The 22,744-nt window shown below is 45.2% G+C and overlaps 1 protein-coding gene across 4 annotated transcripts; it reads left to right on the forward strand.

The window, feature by feature from the left end:
- Positions 1–22,666, forward strand: LOC115103289 (2,4-dienoyl-CoA reductase [(3E)-enoyl-CoA-producing], mitochondrial-like). 4 transcript variants are annotated; one of them, XM_029624139.2, is made up of 12 exons: positions 1–95; positions 501–1,206; positions 1,320–1,377; positions 1,489–1,594; positions 1,710–1,856; positions 3,685–3,784; positions 5,366–5,438; positions 5,606–5,752; positions 16,282–16,410; positions 20,730–20,869; positions 21,570–21,873; positions 22,175–22,666. In XM_029624139.2, exons 2-9 carry the CDS (start codon positions 1,085–1,087, stop codon positions 16,339–16,341), a joined length of 813 nt encoding a protein of 270 aa, XP_029479999.1. In that variant the 5' UTR covers positions 1–95; positions 501–1,084; the 3' UTR covers positions 16,342–16,410; positions 20,730–20,869; positions 21,570–21,873; positions 22,175–22,666. The 4 variants fall into 4 exon arrangements, with proteins under 4 accessions (XP_029479999.1, XP_029480017.1, XP_064865178.1 ...); XM_029624157.2 differs by having other exon boundaries at positions 1,006–1,206; XM_065009106.1 differs by having other exon boundaries at positions 1–1,206.
- Positions 22,667–22,744: the final 78 nt, after the last annotated feature.

Consider the following 22,744-nt stretch of genomic DNA (forward strand, 5'->3'; position numbering starts at 1 on the left):
ATTTTGAAAACATGGCATCCACTTTACTGGGACGGGTGTCATCAATATTTAAAACTGATTTAACCTTGCTGTTGAAGAGTCTTGTCTACAGACGGGTAAACATTGCCACCGAGATGAATGCAATAACTACCAAATCACATAAAAAACGTATTTGTTGTGTAAATTAGCTAGCTAGCTGCTAGTTTAGCAGCAGGTTGTTGTTAGTTGGCTAGCTAACTGTTAGGTGTGCTTCTATGGGAAAGCTGTGCAGCAGCTTACACATTATTTCCGATGTTGACAGACATGAGTGCATTTTGCAATATTTCTGGCATAGCTATCTACATTTGTTCCAGTGTTCTGCTACAGATACATTGCTGAGAAGTGTAGGGACAGTTGACGATATGACCACTTTTGTGATGTTCATGCAAAGAGCACATACTAAAGTAAATACTAAACCTGTGTAGGCAGCTTGCTGTGTGTTCTCACAGCCAGACATGTAACCATCTCAACCTTTCCCCCAGCCCCCTCTCCACTGGGAATGTGAGCACCCCCACTGTTGGAGGAGTAGAGTGCATCACTGGTGTTTATTAATATAAGTAATTTATCTTACTAATGCATTTGTTTGATAGGAAAGACAACTAGTTTTTAATTCAATGCCCTCTATGCTACTTGTAGATGTTCAAGTTCAAATATAGCACAAGTACAAGTTCTTATATAGTGCAGGAGAACAGCAAGCCCGGTTTAAAAACCCCCACATAAAGCAGCATCTCATGGCACAACACCTCTCCCCATGTGACCGAACAGTACTTGTGTGTATTTACTGACATGTATGTATAACTGATAGATGCACACACACACACTACATGTTAAGTCTTTTTTTTGTCTGTGATGTCTTTTTCTTTATGTGTCGGACCCCAGTTGGCGTCCTAATGAATCAAATCCAAATCTGTGACTCACAACATCCCTTTTCAGCTGGTTCAGTATTCCACGTTTTTGTGTGTTATCCCATTTACTCGCCATAAACAGCTGTTCAGCAGTGGGACTAGGTCATTGAGTGAGACTGGACCCCCCCCCGGCTAAATTCTTTCCTGCAAATGAGGGATCAATGCTGGTCCCTGGGACTTACAAAGACAAAGTGGCCTTTATCACAGGAGGAGGAATGGGGTTGGGAAAAGGCATGACCACAACACTGTCAGCACTAGGGGCAGAGTGTGTCATCGCTAGTAGGTGAGTGGAAACTTGGTAGTCAGTCGGGTGATAAATCCCAACTTTAGGTCAACACTACTGCTGCCTTCTTGCTCTCAAATTAGAAAATCACACATTTTTCGTGTAATTTCTAGAAAACTGGACGTTTTGAAAAAGACTGCAGAGGAAATTACAGCCCAGACAGGAAATAAGGTACTACTACTACTGATCAATTACCCACATTGAATGCTTTCATTATCCAAGAGTTCTAGATACTGATAAATCAGTATGATATCTGCTTTAAGTAGTGTTTGATACTTCAAGACTATCTGCAGGTCCATGCTGTGCAGTGTGATGTTAGAGACCCCAAGTCAATTGAAGCTGCTGTGGACCAACTGGTGGAGGTTGCTGGTCTCCCTGATGTACATAGGTACAGATCAGAGACGATTTTGTCTAAAATGTGGTACGCTTCGCTGTTCTAGATGTACTGGTCAATAATACTCCATTTGCTTGGTAAATATCATCCTCCTCTCTCGTTCCTCTAGGTGGTGATCAACAACGCTGCAGGGAACTTCATCTCCCCGTCAGAGAAGCTGTCTGCCAACCCATAGAGGACCATCACAGACATTGTCCTGAACGGCCGGCCTTCATCACCCTGGAGCTGGGCAAGAGGCTGATACTGGCCGAGAAGGGTAAGCACCAGAGCTATCTGATGGAGCCCATAAGCACAGATCTAGGATCAGCTTTCCCGTCCCCATTTATTTGTGTTGTAATGTATTATGTAGTGCTGCCACCAGGGGGCAGTAAAGATTCACAATTTACCTACAACTCCTGGACATTTGATCCTCAGTAGTATAACAAGTGAGGAACAACCCAGAACATTGGTGTGGATGTAAGTGTAACATGAATCTCTGTTTTCTATTTAAGTGTGTAATATTGACAGTGATTGAGCCTCAATTTTCCATTCACTTGGTCATAGTCTAGCATCACTCCTGTTATCTACTGCCCTTGTGCCCTAAGCTCCTCTTGGCTTTGTGTGCATGCACCCTCTCATTCATTCTCTGCCTCTTTTTTGTCTCCTCTCTCAGCTGTCCCTGGATAAAAGGGGCAATGATATGTAAGGGGAGGATCGGAGAAGCCTTGGCTCTCATGCATTGTTGTGTCTATTTATATGTGTGTGTGTGTGGATAAGCTTTATTATTCATTTGAATATCCCAGCCCTTCTCTATTACTGTGGCTTTTCCATCTGCCCTCAGCACTGCAATTAGGCAAATCACAATTAAGCAATTACCTTGGAGTACAAAGACAAAAACATGCCATCACACTAGAGGCCCTATTCAATCTGATCTGATGTTTTTCCAAAACAGCCATTCTTCCAATTGTGCAAGAAAGCATATTTGAATTGATACCCAGGTGTCTGTTCTTCTTTCATACTATTAGGATTATTCTATTGCAGGGGTGGATAAACTTTTTGGCTTGAGGGCCACATCGGGATTTTGAAATTCAACGGAGGGTCGCACATTTTTTATTTGATCGATTTGTTCGTCAAAATCAATTTGCGAGCCAAAAATAATAATTTCCCTCCCTGTTCTATCGGCTACATAAATCTAAATGTGCTTTTATCGCAGTACAAGAAAGTTGCTTTGTATCTTCACCTGGCAGCTTGACTCCAGGCTTTGATGAAATAGTCTCCCAGACAAACTATCTCCTTCCACTACCCCATGTCATTTGTTTATTTATTCAGAAATTACTCTTGACTCGTGTTAAATCTATTGCAGTGTAATCTGGCCACCCCACATAGCCTGGTTCCTCTCTAGGTTTCTTCCTAGGTTTTGGCCTTTCTAGGGAGTTTTTCCTAGCCACCGTGCTTCTACACCTGCATTGCTTGCTGTTTGGGGTTTTAGGCTGGGTTTCTGTACAGCACTTTGAGATATCAGCTGATGTACGAAGGGCTATATAAATACATTTGATTTGGTTTGATTAATCTGGCCCACAACAGCCACCATGTTTTATGAAAGGGAAAGGGGGACACCTAGTCTGTACAACTGAATGCATTCAACTGAAATGTGTCTTCCGCATTTAACCCAACCCCTCTGAATCAGAGAGGTGCGGGGGGCTACCATAATCATCATCCGTGTCTTTGGCGCTCGGGGAACAGTGGGTTAAATGCCTTGCTCGGGGGCAGAACGACAGATTTTTACCTTGTCAGTTCAGGGATTCGATCTACAGTAGCAACCTTTCAGTTACTGGCCCTACGCACTAACCACTAGGCTACCTACTACCCCCTGAGCTGTGCAGGATATAAAAGCCTATTGAAATGTACAATGACTAACTGCAGCTCTCAGGTCATTGGAGGATCAAGTCAGCCTATGACAGTCTAATGAAGAGAATAATTATTTGGTTTGAACTGGGATCAGTTGTAAATTATAGGGATGTACATGATGACACATTGACACATATTGCTGGGCATATACTGTACATATTTTTGTTTCTTTGTGGTTACACACATTGTGTTTGTAGGTGCTGCGTTTCTGGCCATCACCACCATCTACGCAGAGAACGTCTCTGGATTTGTGATTCCCAGCGCGGCTGCTAAATCAGGAGTGGAAACTCTGTGCATGTAAGTATTTCCAAAGAGGCACTACCAAAAACCTATCACCGGTTTAGGACCCGTTTCCCTGTCCTAAACCAACCTGTAACCCCTATCACTAGTCTCCTTAACAGAGGCAGAATTGCACCCATCACACGTAGACATCCACACTGGCCTCATTTGAAAAGATTTGGCTCTCTCACTTATCAAACGCCTTATGAACACTAATGCATTTTTAAAGAGAAGCAGTCATTAGCATAACGAAGGTCCAGGAACATTTAATTAACATTAAAGTGTGTCTCTCTCTCCCGATCCCCCTCCAGTAGGATTTAGACAATAATGAAGACGGATGGGGTGTGTGTGTATGTACCTTGTTCGTTCACACACGTGTGAATCCATTAGTGGGTGTGAGAACCCAATAAAATCCTGAATGGGACCGACACCTTTCATGTGAAGACAGGGATGCTCTTATCAAATTAAGAATACACCTTCTTAATGAACCTCTGAGGGCTTTTACCGAAAGAAAGATCCCGCTCAATATTAGTCCGTATCAATCCCGTTGAAAGAGTTAATGACACTGAAAGGTTTCCCCATAAACCCAGGGGCCTGGGAATGATACATGGGGGAACTATTCGTGTCTCTCACAATCACGTCCCTTTTGTACCTTGATATGTTTGACGTCCTATACAAGTGACCGCAGTGTGTGTGTGTGTGTGCGGGTTCCAGACTAGCTAGAATGCCATTTAAGGTTACGCTTGAATCCAAAATAAAGGAAACACTTGAGTAAATGAGGGATAAAGTCTATTGAAAGCAGGTTGTTCCACCCATGTGTGGTTCCTGAGTTAATTAAGCAGTTAACATCCCATCATGCTTGGGTGTCATGCATAAAAATGCCTGGTTGCCCAGTGACATTAAAAGAGGGGTCTTAAAGGAGCATATGGGGTTTGTGTAGTGGCATACTGGAGAGTTACCTGGTTGGTCCATTCATGCAGTCTTTTTTTCCTGTGTGAATGAGCGCTATTATCTGATAAAGGACCCCCCCCATATGAATTCACTCACACCAAAAAAGTGACCCCTCTATTTTGTGAAGGCAGCAGCAGCCAAATTCCATGCTCATTTATTGCGCCAGGCACCTCAGGGGAGAGCTAGCCTATTTTTAGATCCTACTCTTTCATTACAGTTTTTTGTGCGGAGGGTTTCAAGAAACTAGAGGGAATGAATCAATTCAACAAGCACCACCCTCGGCGCCTCTCACTATAATGTTCCCAGAATGACATGGAATGACTAATGCACTCCTGGCATCTACTTTTTGGCACCTCAGCTTTTTCTGCATGAATAGTCGAGATGTATTTTGTTTTTAGGTGCAGCTAGTTACTCTCCAATCATATTAGACTTAGACTGAAGGCCCCATTTATGAGTGATTACCTATGAGAATATTTAGCAGGTAGTGCCTCACTCCTAGGCCCAAGTCTAAACTGATTCCTTGAGCCTACACTAGACCCTCTTTATTAGTACATGCAGTAGTGGTAGTTCTTGATGTCTTTTTCTTCCTTTTTTCCTGTGTGTGTTATTGTATGTGCATATGTAAACAAACTACTGTTTGTTTCTCAGGTCTTTGGCTGCGGTGTGGGGGAGGTACGGCTTGAGGTTTAATGTCATCCAGCCAGGACCAATCAGAACCAAGGTAACAGACACAACTCTGGCATGAATCTTTACAAATATACTGTGTTGACATTTCAAAAAATAAATAATAATAAATCAATATCATCTTTAAATCTTTCCCTTTCTAGTCTTATCTTGGCTTATGAATGTGTAATTAGCTATGTCTTGTGACCTCTTCTCTTTGTGTAGGGGGCCTTCAGTCGTCTCGATCCTGCGGGCATGTTTGAGAAGGCCATGATCGACAGGATACCCGTGGGCAGGCTGGGCACGCCCGGAGAGATTGCCAACCTGGCAGCCTACCTGTGTAGTGACTATGCCTGCTGGGTGTCTGGAGCGGTAAGAGAATGTCTGTCTTGATAAGCTAAGCAGGCAGTGGAGACCAATCACTATGTTAGCTGAATGCCTGCCTGAAATTGCAGATTGCAGTAAGTCCTTCACTGTAAATGACATTCAAAGTGCACTAGGATTAACCATTGCAGGTATAGGGATGGACTATGGCTAAGGGAAAAATGATGACTCAACATTCACATAAATCGTGTTCTTCTCTTTAGTTGTGCCCATTCTCTTTTTTATTTATTTATTTTTATTTCACCTTTATTTAACCAGGTAGGCTAGTTGAGAACACAGATTGCGCAAGATGTCGGTCGTTTGTTTATCGTCTTTGGGTCGCTGTAGTACGGTGGCATTCCGTTCTTCCACTGGAATGGTGGTAAGGCTGTGTTAAGACTGTGTCCATTTGAACGATTGCCTAATAAATTAATGCGGTTTGTTGATCTTTTCGAACGACGTGCGCTTGCTTGTCAGCTAGCATACCCATAGACACTAATTGCTTTAGCAAAGATCGACCAGAGCCTGTTGTTTCCAATGGGATCAAATTAATCACAGTGGGCAGAACAATCAAGGAGGTGGGCAGAGCCAAGCACGAAGTAGTAAAATCCTATTGGCGCGTTCAAGCATATTTCATTTAGGGAATTATGTGCCCGTGTGCAATAACTCAATTCGCCCTTGCACTACTTCTAAACAACGCAATTTTGTGGAACTTTGGCAAAGGTCAAAGTCTACCAAATGCAGACCACTGTTTGTTACAGATTACAGTTTTGGAAGCAGAACAGTGTGTAGATCAGCAGAATGTTGGCCAAAATCCATCTCACTCCATTTATCCCACTTCGTTTCCTCTCATCACCATATTGGTAGTGAGTGTGAACTCTAACCGGATGTTTTACATTTAACATCCGGTAAAATATTTGGCACATCTGTCTCTTTTGACGATAATATCTTCTGATCTTGGATATTTTGTTAAGAGCCCTGACGCTTACTCTAAACATGAACACCCATCGCGCTTTCCTTATGGTTTTGGAATTATAAGGAATGTATCTTTCACAACGGTGAGAAATAATAATAATTTAAAAAATAGCGGTGAGAAATAATAAAAAATAAAAAAAGTTAAATTACTGCACACCTTTTTATAGTGTTAGGGTTCCCACATGGCCATATTTCCATGTATTTCCATGTTACAGCGCTTGTTTACGGAAAACAGACTACCTGTGCTAATGAGCTATTTGTGTCTCCTAATGTAACAGTATAACTTTAGTACGTCGCCCCGACCCGGGCACACACCAACAACAGTTACCCATCGCTCCACAAAAGCCGCGGCCCTTGCAGAACAAGGGGAACCACTACTTCAAGGTATCAGAGCAAGTGACGTCACCGATTGAAACGCTATTAGCGTGCACCACCGCTAACTAGCTAGCCATTTCACATCCGTTACACTAACACTTTGTGTGTAAATGGAAGGTACGCCAATATCCTGTTGTCAATGAAAAATACTGTGGTTGCAACTGTTAGTGTACAGTACTTGTATGTTTTCAATTTGTAAACTTATTTGTGATATTAAAGTAGAGGGATTTATGTTTCTAGAACCGTAATATTACAGCAAATGAGAATCGATTCACATTTAAATTGAGTATTTGGCTGTTTTGGCTTCTTCTGTGGAATTTATATGGAGGTTGGCAACCAACTTTGAGGTGCATTACCGCCTCCAACTGGACTGGAGTGTGGACCAGAGAGAGAACTGAGGGAAGGTCTGAATCCTACCCATTATTCTCTAAGTCTAAGGAAACGAAATGCATAATTAAATACTACATCCCCTGAAGATGAACCCCAGCAGTTAACTTAATATTGGTTCTTCAACCCCATTACTCCTTAAATCGAATAACAATCTCTTTCCCTCCCATATTGCTGGCACTAAAATATGTGTTCCACTGTCTCCATCTCTTCCTGACAATCACACTTCCCAGTCAGATGTTTTCCTACCAATTTCAATGTACTTTTGAGCCTTGTGTGTCCCAATCTCAGCCTTGTGATGACCCCTTTCCCTTCTCACCTTGACCTGAGGGCCTCCCCACATCTTATGCTGGTGTCTTCCCTTTCCCTCCCTGTTCCACAAATCTTTTCATTTGTTTTTAACCACTTCTTATTAACCCCTTGGCTTCTGCTTTACTGATTGACAATTCCATCTCAACTTTAGGATGTTTAATGAGTCTGCTTGGTGTTAACATCCCATCTCCTCATTTCCCTGTACTACCACATGAGCTGGTACCCAGAGGAACTGTTCTGTGAGCTTGTGTGGCCTACCACGTCACGGCTGAGCCGTTGTTGCTCCTAGAGGTTTCCACTACACAATAACCACACTTACAGTTGACCAGGGCAGACATTTTACGAACTGACTTGTTGGAAAGGTGCAATGTTGAAAGTTATTGATCTCTTCAGTACAGGCCAAATTACGTTTTTATAAAAACGTAATTCTATGTGACCTCTGTCAAATTGTGCAACGTAATTGTGCAACGTAACCACTGTTTTCCAATGGTGTATGAAATTAGTGACTTCAAAAATGCACTACCACTAGATACTTCTATAAATGTCAATTATTTAACGCTTACTTTGTACCTGTGTTTGTCCTGATTTGTTATAGAGTTGGAATCCATAGATTTTATTTAAAAAATGTCCTATGCTATGACAAGGTTGCTCCTTCTCCGTTTCTCAAACAACGGTCGCAGTTTGCTGCATGCACAAAACAAGTATTAGACAACAGGGATCTTGATCTATGACTCGTCTACCTTTGACCACGTCTACCTTTGACTCATTCCTCTCTGCCTCCTTCTTTCCACTCCTCTCCTCTTTTGACCTCACCCTCTCACCTTCCCCCTCTACTCACAAGGCAGGCAATACGCTCGACCTCATCTTTACTAGATGCTGTTCTTCCACTATCCTCACTGCAACTCCCCTCCAAGTCTCCGACCACTACCTTGTATCCTTTTCCCTCTTGCTCTCATCCAACACTTCCCACACTGCCCCTACTCGGATGGTATTGCGCCGTCCCAATCTTCGCTCTCTCTCCCCGCTACTCTCTCCTCTTCCATCCTATCATCTCTTCCCTCTGCTCAAACCTTCTCCAACCTATCTCCTGATTCTGCCTCCTCAACCCTCCTCTCCTCCCTTTCTGCATCCCTTGATTCTCTATGTCCCCTATCCTCCAGGCCGGCTCGGTCCTCCCCTCCTGCTCCGTGGCTCGACGACTCATTGCGAGCTCACAGAACAGGGCTCCGGGCAGCCGAGCGGAAATGGAGGAAAACTCGCCTCCCTGCGGACCTGGCATCCTTTCACTCCCTCCTCTCTACATTTTCCTCTTCTGTCTCTGCTGCTAAAGCCACTTTCTACCACTCTAAATTCCAAGCATCTGCCTCTAACCCTAGGAAGCTCTTTGCCACCTTCTCCTCCCTCCTGAATCCTCCCCCCTCTGCAGATGACTTCGTCAACCATTTTGAAAAGAAGGTCGACGACATCCGATCCTCGTTTGCTAAGTCAAACGACACCGCTGGTTCTGCTCACACTGCCCTACCCTGTGCTCTGACCTCTTTCTCCCTCTCTCTCCAGATGAAATCTCGCGTCTTGTGACGGCCGGCCGCCCAACAACCTGCCCGCTTGACCCTATTCCCTCCTCTCTTCTCCAGACCATTTCCGGAGACCTTCTCCCTTACCTCACCTCGCTCATCAACTCATCCCTGACCGCTGGCTACGTCCCTTCTGTCTTCAAGAGAGCGAGAGTTGCACCCCTTCTGAAAAAAACCTACACTCGATCCCTCCGATGTCAACAACTACAGACCAGTATCCCTTCTTTCTTTTCTCTCCAAAACTCTTGAACGTGCCGTCCTTGGCCAGCTCTCCCGCTATCTCTCTCAGAATGACCTTCTTGATCCAAATCAGTCAGGTTTCAAGACTAGTCATTCAACTGAGACTGCTCTTCTCTGTATCACGGAGGCCCTCCGCACTGCTAAAGCTAACTCTCTCTCCTCTGCTCTCATCCTTCTAGACCTATCGGCTGCCTTCGATACTGTGAACCATCAGATCCTCCTCTCCACCCTCCGAGTTGGGCATCGCCGGCGCGGCCCACGCTTGGATTGCGTCCTACCTGACAGGTCGCTCCTACCAGGTGGCGTGGCGAGAATCTGTCTCCTCACCACGCGCTCTCACCACTGGCGTCCCCAGGGCTCTGTTCTAGGCCCTCTCCTATTCTCGCTATACACCAAGTCACTTGGCTCTGTCATAACCTCACATGGTCTCTCCTATCATTGCTATGCAGACGACACACAATTAATCTTCTCCTTTCCCCTTCTGATGACCAGGTGGCGAATCGCATCTCTGCATGTCTGGCAGACATATCAGTGTGGATGACGGATCACCACCTCAAGCTGAACCTCGGCAAGACGGAGCTGCTCTTCCTCCCGGGAAGGACTGCCCATTCCATGATCTCGCCATCACGGTTGACAACTCCATTGTGTCCTCCTCCCAGAGCGCTAAGAACCTTGGCGTGATCCTGGACAACACCCTGTCGTTCTCAACTAACATCAAGGCGGTGGCCCGTTCTTGTAGGTTCATGCTCTACAACATCCGCAGAGTACGACCCTGCCTCACACAGGAAGCAGCGCAGGTCCTAATCCAGGCACTTGTCATCTCCCGTCTGGATTACTGCAACTCGCTGTTGGTTGGGCTCCCTGCCTGTGCCATTAAACCCCTACAACTCATCCAGAACGCCGCTGCCCGTCTGGTGTTCAACCTTCCCAAGTTCTCTCACGTCACCCCGCTCCTCCGCTCTCTCCACTGGCTTCCAGTTGAAGCTTGCATCCGCTACAAGACCATGGTGCTTGCCTACGGAGCTGTGAGGGGAACGGCACCTCAGTACCTCCAGGCTCTGATCAGGCCCTACACCCAAACAAGGGCACTGCGTTCATCCACCTCTGGCCTGCTCGCCTCCCTACCACTGAGGAAGTACAGTTCCCGCGCAGCCCAGTCAAAACTGTTCGCTGCTCTGGCCCCCCAATGGTGGAACAAACTCCCTCACAACGCCAGGACAGCGGAGTCAATCACCACCTTCTGGAGACACCTGAAACCCCACCTCTTTCAGGAATACCTAGGATAGGATAAAGTAATCCTTCTCACCTCCCCCCCCTTAAAAGATTTAGATGCACTATTGTAAAGTGGCTGTTCCACTGGATGTCTTAAGGTGAACGCACCAATTTGTAAGTCGCTCTGGATAAGAGCGTCTGCTAAATGACTTAAATGTAAATGTAAATGAGAACAAGTTCTCATTTGCAACTGTGACCTGGCCAAGATAAAGCATAGCAGTGTGAACAGACAACACAGAGTTACACATGGAGTAAACAATTAACAAGTCAATAACACAGTAGAAAAAAAATGGGCAGTCTATATACAATGTGTGCAAAAGGCATGAGGAGGTAGGCGAATAATACAATTTTGCAGATTAACACTGGGGTGATAAATGATCAGATGGTCATGTACAGGTAGAGATATTGGTGTGCAAAAGAGCAGAAAAGTAAATAAATAAATAAAAAAAACAGTATAAAAACAGTATGGGAATGAGGTAGGTGAAAATGGGTGGGCTATTTACCAATAGACTATGTACAGCTGCAGCGATCGGTTAGCTGCTCGGATAGCTGATGTTTGAAGTTGGTGAGGGAGATAAAAGTCTCCAACTTCAGCGTTTTTTGCAGTTCGTTCCAGTCACAGGCAGCAGAGTACTGGAACGAAAGGCGGCCAAATGAGGTGTTGGCTTTAGGGATGATCAGTGAGATACACCTGCTGGAGCATGTGCTACGGATGGGTGTTGCCATCGTGACCAGTGAACTGAGATAAGGCGGAGCTTTACCTAGCATGGACTTGTAGATGACCTGGAGCCAGTGGGTCTGGCGACTAGAGCATACAAGTCGCAGTGGTGGGTGGTATAAGGTGCTTTGGTGACAAAACGGATGGCACTATGATAGACTGCATCCAGTTTGCTGAGTAGAGTGTTGGAAGCCATTTTGTAGATGACATCGCCGAAATCGAGGATCGGTAGGATAGTCAGTTTTACTAGGGTAAGCTTGGCGGCGTGAGTGAAGGAGGCTTTGTTGCGGAATAGAAAGCCGACTCTTGATTTGATTTTCGATTGGAGATGTTTGATGTGAGTCTGGAAGGAGAGTTTGCAGTCTAGCCAGACACCTAGGTACTTATAGATGTCCACATATTCAAGGTCGGAACCATCCAGGGTGGTGATGCTAGTCGGGCATGCGGGTGCAGGCAGCGATCGGTTGAAAAGCATGCATTTGGTTTTACTCGCGTTTAAGAGCAGTTGGAGGCCACGGAAGGAGTGCTGTATGGCATTGAAGCTCGTTTGGAGGTTAGATAGCACAGTGTCCAATGACGGGCCGAAAGTATATAGAATGGTGTCGTCTGCGTAGAGGTGGATCAGGGAATCGCCCGCAGCAAGAGCAACATCATTGATATATACAGAGAAAAGAGTCGGCCCGAGAATTGAACCCTGTGGCACCCCATAGAGACTGCCAGAGGACCGGACAGCATGCCCTCCGATTTGACACACTGAACTCTGTCTGCAAAGTAATTGGTGAACCAGGCAAGGCAGTCATCCGAGAAACCGAGGCTATTGAGTCTGCCGATCAGAATATGGTGATTGACAGAGTCGAAAGCCTTGGCGAGGTCGATGAAGACGGCTGCACAGTACTGTCTTTTATTGATGGCGGTTATGATATCGTTTAGTACCTTGAGCGTGGCTGAGGTGCACCGTGACCGGCTCGGAAACCAGATTGCACAGCGGAGAAGGTACGGTGGGATTCGAGATGGTCAGTGACCTGTTTGTTGACTTGGCTTTGAAGACCTTAGATAGGCAGGGCAGGATGGATATAGGTCTATAGCAGTTTGGGTCCAGGGTGTCTCCCCCTTTGAAGAGGGGGATGACTGCGGCAGCTTTCAATCCTTGGGGATCTCAGACGATATGAAAGAGAGGTTGAACAGGCTGGTAATAGGGGTTGCGACAATGGCGGCAGATAGTTTCAGAAATAGAGGGTCCAGATTGTCAAGCCCAGCTGATTTGTACGGGTCTAGGTTTTGCAGCTCTTTCAGAACATCTGCTATCTGGATTTGGGTAAAGGAGAACCTGGAGAGGCTTGGGCGAGGAGCTGCGGGGGGGCGGAGCTGTTGGCCGAGGTTGGAGTAGCCAGGCGGAAGGCATGGCCAGCCGTTGAGAAGTGCTTATTGAAGCTTTCGATAATCGTGGATTTATCGGTGGAGACCGTGTTACCTAGCCTCAGTGCAGTGGGCAGCTGGGAGGAGGTGCTCTTGTTCTCCATGGACTTCACAGTGTCCCAGAACTTTTTGGAGTTGGAGCTACAGGATGCAAACTTCTGCCTGAAGAAGCTGGCCTTAGTTTTCCTGACTGACTGCGTGTATTGGTTCCTGACTTCCCTGAACAGTTGCATATCACGGGGCTATTCGATGCTATTGCAGTCCGCCACAGGATGTTTTTGTGCTGGTCGAGGGCAGTCAGGTCTGGAGTGAACCAAGGGCTGTATCTGTTCTTGGTTCTGCATTTTTGAACGGAGCATGCTTATCTAAAATGGTGAGGAAGTTACTTTTAAAGAATGACCAGGCATCCTCAACTGACGGGATGAGGTCAATGTCCTTCCAGGATACCCGGGCCAGGTCGATTAGAAAGGCCTGCTCACAGAAGTGTTTTAGGGAGCGTTTGACAGTGATGAGGGGTGGTCGTTTGACTGCGGCTCCGTGGCGGATACAGGCAATGAGGCAGTGATCGCTGAGATCCTGGTTGAAGACAGCGGAGGTGTATTTGGAGGGCCAGTTGGTCAGGATGACGTCTATGAGGGTGCCCTTGTTTACAGAGTTAGGGTTGTACCTGGTGGGTTCCTTGATGATTTGAGTGAGATTGAGGGCATCTAGCTTACATTGTAGGACTGCCGGGGTGTTAAGCATATCCCAGTCTAGGTCACCTAACAGAACAAACGCTGAAGCTAGATGGGGGGCGATCAATTCACAAATGGTGTCCAGGGCACAGCTGGGAGCTGAGGGTGGCCGGTAGCAGGCGGCAACAGTGAGAGACTTATTTCTGGAGAGGGTAATTTTCAAAATTAGTAGTTCGAACTGTTTGGGTATGGACCTGGAAAGTATGACATTACTTTGCAGGCTATCTCTGCAGTAGACTGCAACTCCGCCCCCTTTGGTAGTTCTATCTTGACGGAAGATGTTATAGTTGGGTATGGAAATCTCTGAATTTTTGGTGGCCTTCCTGAGCCAGGATTCAGACACGGCAAGGACATCAGGGTTAGCAGAGTGTGCTAAAGCAGTGAGTAAAACAAACTTAGGGAGGAGGCTTCTGATGTTGACATGCATAAAACCAAGGCTTTTTCGATCACAGAAGTCAACAAATGAGGGTACCTGGGGACATGCAGGGCCTGGGTTTACCTCCACATCACCCGCAGAACAGAGAAGGAGTAGTATGAGGGTGCGGCTAAAGGCTATCAAAACTGGTCGCCTAGAGTGTTGGGGGCAGAGGATAAGAGGAGCAGGTTTCTGGGCATGGTAGAATATATTCAGGGCATAATGCGCAGACAGGGGTATGGTGGGGTGCGGGTACAGCGGAGGTAAGCCCAGGCACTGGGTGATGATGAGACAGGTTGTATCTCTGGACATGCTGGTTGTAATGGGTGAGGTCACCGCATGTGTGGGAGGTGGGACAAAGGAGGTAACAGGGGTATGCAGAGTGGGTCTAGGGGCTCCATTGTGAACTAAAACAATTATAACTAACCTGAACAACAGTATACAAGGCATATTGACATCTGAGAGAGACATACAGCGAGGCATACAGTAATCACAGGTGTTGAATTTGGAAAGCTAGCTAAAAACAGTAGGCGAGGCTAATCCGCTAGCACAACAAACAGCAGGTAAAATGGCGTTGACTAGGCAACGGGGCCGACAGGTAAGACAAACAAGCAGAATGGAGTACCGTGATTAATGGACAGTCCAGCGTGCGTCAGCTATGTAGCCAAGAGATCAGTGTCCAGGGGGCAGCGGTGGATGGGCAGGGGGGCTGGGCTGGCGAGTGTTATCCAGGTTTTTTTTTTAAAACTAACAATGACTAACTAGCTTGTAGCTAGTTAGCTGGTTAGCGTCTGGAGGTTCTTGAGTGTGTCATAAAAATAAAAATAAGACTAAAAGTAATAGCGATTCCGTATCACATTGGGTGAGGCAGGTTTCCGGAAGGTATAAACAAATTAAAAATCAAAAAGAGATAGAAAGTAAATGGGGTCAGAGAGTGATTGGGACGCGGTGGTTCAGACGGTTAGCAGGCCTGTGCTAACAAGCTAACAGTTCGTAGGCCCGAGCTAGACAAGGTAGCAGTTAGCGGACCGGAGCTTGACAAGCTAGCCGTTAGCAGGCCGAATTAGCAAGCAGGGAGATAGCGAGGGCTAGAGAGTTAACCTTTGGGGGACGTCGCGATGGGGTGAGTCTGTTTATTCCTCTTCATGCGGTGAGCTGGAGATACAGCGATTCAGAAAGCTCGCGGGCCTTGGCCAGCAGATGGATATTTGGCGATGTCGCAGCGGAAAAGCCTGTTGAAACCCCCTCGGACGATTATGTCGGCGGACCAGTCGTGATGGATCGGCGGGGCTCCGTGTCGGCAGTAGAGGGTCAGTAGAGGGTCCAGGCCAATTGGCAAATTAGGTATTTTTGGACCTCTTCGGCTAGTCAGGAGATGGGCTTAGCTCGAGGCTAGCTCCAGGCTAACTGGTGCTTGCTCTGGGACAGAGACGTTAGCCAGGAGTAGCCACTCGGATTGCAGCTAGCTATTTACGATGATCCGGTATAAAGGTTCAGAGCTTGCGGTAGGAATCCGGAGATGTGGTAGAGAAAAAGCAGTCTGATATGCTTTGGGTAGATGTCGCGCTGGTGTCCTAGTTAGCGTTGAAGACCGCTAGCAGTGGCTAGCTAGTAGCTAGTTAGCGGCTAGCTTCTGATGAGGGTTCCGATTCTAAAGTATAGAAAAAGCAGATCCGTACCACATTGGGTGATGCGGGTTGCAGGAGAGTATATTCAGCACTATACAGGACGGGACAAGACAAAACACACGTCCGACTGCTACGCCATCTTGGATTAAACCCTCTTATAGATCTTACGAATGGAGGTTGGAGATTATGTCTCCATGGCAGGGGAATTCAATGATCTGAGGAGGGTGTGTGCTGGAACTAACTTAGTAAACCCTGTTCCACTGTCAGGACCGGAACTTTAACACTAAAAAGTCATATGAACATAGAATGATAATTTGAAGGCATTGCTACCTTTTGCATAATCTCTGTTCTGTTATGCGATTAACTATTGATTCAGTAACAAGATAGCAAGTGAGCTGTTGGGGAAATCAGCCTAATTTTATGACAGATGTTAGTTTATGGATATGTGGGTCAGGTTGTGCTAGTTTTAACTTGCTGTGTTGTGTGTGTCAGGTCACTAAGGAGCAGTGGGCTATGATGGAGACCATGATCAGGGGCACCAAGGGATCCTAAGAAGTCAAGATGGGAACACGATACTAACTCTAACCACTGTTAATGCTCCAGGGAAACACAGGCACACAGGTACTGTACACACAGGCAATCTTTCCCTCTGTTTCTGACCGACAGTTGAAGTCGGAAGTTTACATACACTTAGGTTGGAGTCATTAAAACTCGTTTTTCAACCACTCCACGAATTTCTAATTAACAAATTATAGTTTTGGCAAGTCGGTTAGGACATCTACTTTGTGCATGACAATTGTTTACAGACAGATATCACAATTCTAGTGGGTCAGAAGTTTACATCACTCAGTTGACTGTGCTTTTAAACAGCTTGGGAAAAAAATCGAGAAAATGATGTCATGGCTTTAGAAGCTTCTGATAGGCTAATTGACATCATTTGAGTCAATTGGAGGTGTACCTGTGGATGTATTTCAAGGCCTACCTTCAAACTCAGTGCCTCTTTGCCCGACATCATGGGGAAATCAAAAGGAATCAACCAAGACCTCAGAAAAACAATTGTAGACCTCCACAAGTCTGGTTCATCATTGGGAGCAATTTCCAAATGCCTGAAGGTACCACATTCATCTGTACAAACAATTGTACCCAAGTATAAACACCATGGGACCACGCAGCCCTCGTACCGCTCAGGATGGAGACAAGTTCTGTCTCCTAGAGATGAACGTACTTTGGTGCGAAAATGCAAATCAATCCCAGAACAACAACAAAGGACCTTGTGAAGATGCTGGAGGAAACAGGTACAAAATATCTGTATCCACAGTAAAACGAGTCCTATATCGACATAACCTGAAAGGCTGCTCAGCAAGGAAGAAACCACTGCTCCAAAACCGCCATAAAAAAGCCAGACTAAAGAGTCAGATTACGGTTTGCAACTGCACATGGGGACAAAGATCATACCTTTTGGAGAAATGTCCTCTGGTCTGATGAAACAAAAATATAACTGTTTGGCCATAATGACCATCATTATGTTTGGAGGAAAAAGTTGGAGGCTTACAAGCCTAAGAACACCATCCCAACCGTGAAGCACGGGGGTGGTAGCATCATGTTGTGGGGGTGCTTTGCTGCAGGAGGGACTGGTGCACTCCACAAAATAGATGGCATCATGAGGTAGGAAAATAATGTGGATATATTGAAGCAACATCTCAAGACATCAGTCAGGAAGTTAAAGTTTGGTCGCAAATGGGTCTTCCAAATGGACAATGACCCTAAGCATACTTCCAAATGTGTGGCCAAATGGTTTATGGACAACAAAGTCAAGTTATTGGAGTGGCCATCACAAATCCCTGACCTCAATCCTATACAAAATTTGTGGGCAGAACTGAAAAGGCATGTGCGAGCAAGGAGGCCTACAAACCTGATTCAGTTACACCAGCTCTGTCAGGAGGAATAGGCCAAAATTCCCCAACTTATTGTGGGAAGCTTGTGGAAGGCTACCCAAAACGATTGACCCAAGTTAAACCATTTAAAGGCAATGCTACCAAATACTATTTGAGTGTATGTAAACTTCTGACCCACTGGGAATGTGATGAAAGAAATAAAAGCTGAAATAAATCATTCTCTCTACTGTTATTCAGATTTTTCACATTCTTAAAATAAAGTGGTGATCCCTAACTGAACTAAGACAGGGAATGTTTACTAGGATTAAATGTCAGGAATTGTGAAAAACTGAGTTCAAATGTATTTGGCTAAGGTGTATGTAAACTTCCGTCTTCAACTGTAGAACAGAGATTATACCATGTCAGGGAATATGGCTACAGGATCCACACACACACACACACACACACCACCACCTCACTCTGAGATTCTACAGTTGTGGCCAAAAGTATTCAGAATGACACAAATATACATTTTCACCAAGTCTGCTGCCTCAGTGTCTTTAGATATTTTTGTCAGATGTTATTATGGAATACTGAAGTATAATTACAAGCATTTCATAAGTGTCAAAGGCTTTTTATTGACAATTACACAAAGTTGATGCAAAGAGTCAATATTTGCAGTGTTGACCCTTCTTTTTCAAGACCTCTGCAATCCGCCCTGGCAATCCGCCCTGCAATCCGCCCTGTCAATTAACTTCTGGGCCATATCCTGACTGATGGCAGCCCATTCTTGCATAATCAATGCTTGGAGTTTATCAGAATTTGTGGGTTTTTGTTTGTCCACAAGGATTGACCACAAGTTCTCAATGGGATTAAAGTCTGGGGAGTTTCCTGGCCATGGACCCAAAATATCAATGTTTTGCTCCCTGAGCCACTTAGTTATCACTTTTGCCCTATGGCAAGGCGCTCCATCATGCCGGAAAAGGCATTGTTCATCACCAAACTGTTCCTGGATGGTTGGGAGAAGTTGTTCTCGGGGGATGTGTTGGTACCATTCTTTATTCATAGCCGTGTTCTTAGGCAAAATTGTGAGTGAGCCCACTCCCTTGACTGAGAAGTAACCCCACACATGAATGGTCTCAGGATGCTTTACTGTTGGCATGACACAGGACTGATGGTAGCGCTCACCTTGTCTTCTCCGGACAAGCTTTTATCTGGATGCCCCAAACAATCGGAAAGGGGATTCATCAGAGAAAATGACTTTACCCCAATCCTCAGCAGTCCAATCCCTGTACCTTTTGCAGAATATCAGTCTGTCCCTGATGTTTTTCCTAGAGAGAAGTGGCTTCTTTGCTGCCCTTCTTGACACCAGGCCATCCTCAAAGTCTTCGCCTCACTGTTCGTGCGGATGCACTCACACCTGCCTGCTGCCATTCCTGAGCAAGCGATGTACTGGTGGATCCCCGATCCCGCAGCTGAATCATCTTTAGGATACGATCCTGGCGCTTGCTGGATTTTCGTGGGCGCCCTGAAGCCTTCTTCACAACAATTGAACCGCTCTCCTTGAAGTTCTTGATGATCCGATAAATGGTTGATTTAGGTACAATCTTACTGGCAGCAATATCCTTGCCTGTGAAGCCTTTTTTGTGCAAAGCAATGATGACGGCTTGTGTTTCCGTGCAGGTAACCATGGTTGATAGAGGAAGAACAATGATTCCATGCACCACCCTCCTTTTGAAGCTTCCAGTCTGTTATCCGAACTCAATCAGCATGACAGAGTGATCTCCAGCCTTGTCCTCGTCAACACTCACACCTGTGTTAACGAGAGAATCACTGACATGATGTCAGCTGGTCCTTTTGTGACAGGGCTGAAATGCAGTGGAAATGTTTTTTGGGGATTCACTTTTTGCACGGCAAAAAGGGACTTTGCAATTAATTGCAATTCATCTGATCACTCTTCATAACATTCTGGGGTATATGCAAATTGCCATCATAATTTGTTTTTACAGCGATGCCTTGAAAATAATGAATTCTGTTCTTTAAAAAAACATGTTTCAATGGCCTATCTAAGTTGAACTCCAGTAATGCTATGCATTGCTGTTAAGTGATTGTCTTGTGCTCTGTGTGTACAATACGTGAGCTTTACATGGATTTGTCTGTATGGAGTATGTTGAATAAAAGACAGGAGACATTTTATATGTCTCTGATGCATTCTTATATAATTCTCAGCCACCTAATGTGACATAGAGCATTCGATGGATTGACTCTATTCATCACTCCCAAGCTGCTCTATCATTATTTTAGTTACTCTGACAAATCAATAGTCTAAATGCTGACATAGGCTTGTATGGATCTAATACACTGCTAAGCTGTTAGAAATAAATAACCAAAATAAGATGTTCTTGGTCAGAAGTGGGATTTGTAGCAAGTTGAAAAGCTTGTCGAATGCATAATCATTGATGAACCGTTTCAATGCTTCGTAAATGTGTTTTAATATTCTTTGAAGTAATCACTGATGTGCCAAGGCTTCATTGGTGAAAGTAAAAGGATGGAAACACAGCCTTCACGCATCCAATCACATACCGATTTGTTACCTCAAGAAAGGATGTGATACATTTTGACAACCTTGGAATTGGGCCTAAGCTTTTTATCGGTGCACCATACGTGACGCTAAATGAAAATGTCGCCAAACGTGAAGTAGCCCATGTCTCATTGTCAGGCATAGCGGGGAGCTGTCTTACTGTGATGTGTAGGCATTGTGCCAGTGAGATACTCTACAGAGGCACAGAGAGAACCCCACTCCCTCCCATCTCTATTTGTATTGTGCAAGTCACACTACTGTTATCTTTCATACTCTCCATTTCCTCCCTGTTCTACTTCGCCCTCCTTCTTTACCTCCTTTAACTCTTTCCCTTTCATTCCTCTTCCCCCTGTCTGTCTGAACCCCCTCCCCCACTCATCCTTACATTTTCTATTTCATTTTCCTCCCTTCCTGTATTCAAAGCCTTCTCTTACAGTTGGAGCGTGGTGGATTGTCAGGTCATATTTTCTCCTTTCCGCCAGCAGACCTTGTCCTCCCCCACTGAACAGAGGATGCTTGACTGTGTCTGATGCCATAGGACAACACCAAACAACCACAACGGAGGAAACGTCCTTTCAATCCAACACAAAGCACCAGTTCACTGACCCTCCTGCTAAAGCTGTGTGTATGTGTCTCACAGTGTTGGAAGTATATCCAGGATAAACACTATTACTCTGATTGTGGTGTCAGCAACACTTAGCTGAGAAAATGAAATGTGTTTTATTTACCTATCCTATGAGGTTTGTGGAAATGTCCAATTGAAAAAACTACAATTCCATCTGGTTATTCCTATGTCATCTTTCATTGTGTTCAACCATTGTTCAATTTGTTTGCAGAATCTCCATTGACCATGCTTTTAAGGTCAGGGGTATGCCTGTTCTGTGTCGAGGGAAACAGGCATCAATGTATAGAGTGGAACAGTACCTTGCTTTGATTAAGTACAATTAGCTCTCCCATAATGCAGCGTGTTCCCCTCTTCCTACTTCATACCCCTACCCTTTCACGTACCAGAGTTCCATTAGGCACAGACACACACTTCACACCTGCTACATTTAACCTTTATTTAACTAGGCAAGAACATAATGCAGCTAAACTCAGATAAGCCATCGCTATACATTTACCAACTCGGAGAGAGATGCCAGCAGCTGCCCAATTAGGAGATAAAATCATCCTGCTGTCTAAACTCTCACTGCATAGTGCGAGGGGGACAGAGCACTGAGCAATGCCTTTACACTCAGTGCAGGGATTTCTAAGGTTAAGGCTTCCCCCTGTCTGTCATAAAGCAGCGGTTAGCTTTTGACCTTCAAGTGCTCCTGTGTCTACAGAAAGCTCCTGTCCTGGGACCAGACTGTTTCTGCATTCAGCAACGCTGCATTGTTGCAAGGACAAGTTGGCCAAAGCAGAAACAGATTGGCACACAGGTTAAGGAAGTTCCATCTGAAGTGTCCTCACCTCCCCCTGTAAGCACATCCCTCCAGTGCTGTTCAACCTCCACTGGCTCCCAATATGCTCACGCATTGACTTTAAAATCCTGGTTCACAGCTACCAAGCTATCCACAACTCTGGAGCCGAGTGCCTGTCTGACCTCATTCTACCATCCTACTCCACATACACCCTTCGCTCCTCCAGGTAAGTCTCCGTTCAGCATCCCCACTGCAGACAAACATTTATGGGTGACGGGGTCTTTCAGTTTTGCGGCTCCTCCAGTCAATATCAGGGCTGTAGTCTCTGACTTCGTTTAAGGCACAGCTTAATTGTGCTATTCAGAATAGTTTTCAAATACCCATGTTAATTCTGTTCTCCTGTCCACCAGATCTGACGACACCTGTATATAGCTTATATATATATATACACACACTGAGTATGCCAAACATTAGGAACACCTTCCTAATATTAAGTTGCAACTTGTACCCCCCTCTTTAACCCTCAGAACAGCCTCAATTCGTCGGGGCATGAACTCTACAAGGGATGCTGGCCCATGTTGACTCCAATGCTTCCCACAGTTGTGTAAAGTTGGCTGGATGTCCTTTGGGTGGAGAACCATTCTTGATACACACATGAAACTTCAGTGTGAAAAATCCAGCAGCGTTGCAGTTATTGACACAAACTGGCGTGCCTGGCACCTACTAACATACTCTGTTCAAAGGCACTTAACTTTTGTCTTGCCCATTCTCCCTCTGAATGGCACACATACACAATCCATGTCTCAAGGATTAAAAATCCTTATTTAACCCGTCTCCTCCCTTCATCTACACAGATTGAAGTGGATTTAACAAGTGACATCAATAAGGGATCATAGCTTTCACCTGGACAGTCTATGTCATGGAAGGAGCGGGTGTTAACATTTTGTACACTCAGTGTATATATTACGTTTTTTAATTTGTTATTTTGAAATTAAATTAATTATTTTGTGTCATCCATATCATTCTTGACATTTTCAATTCCCCCTTTGTCAGTCAAGTAGTAACACAGTGATGCACACAGTTGGGGTGTAAGGTAG

This window comes from Oncorhynchus nerka, linkage group LG3 (assembly GCF_034236695.1).
Source record: "Oncorhynchus nerka isolate Pitt River linkage group LG3, Oner_Uvic_2.0, whole genome shotgun sequence".
NCBI lineage: Eukaryota > Metazoa > Chordata > Actinopteri > Salmoniformes > Salmonidae > Oncorhynchus > Oncorhynchus nerka.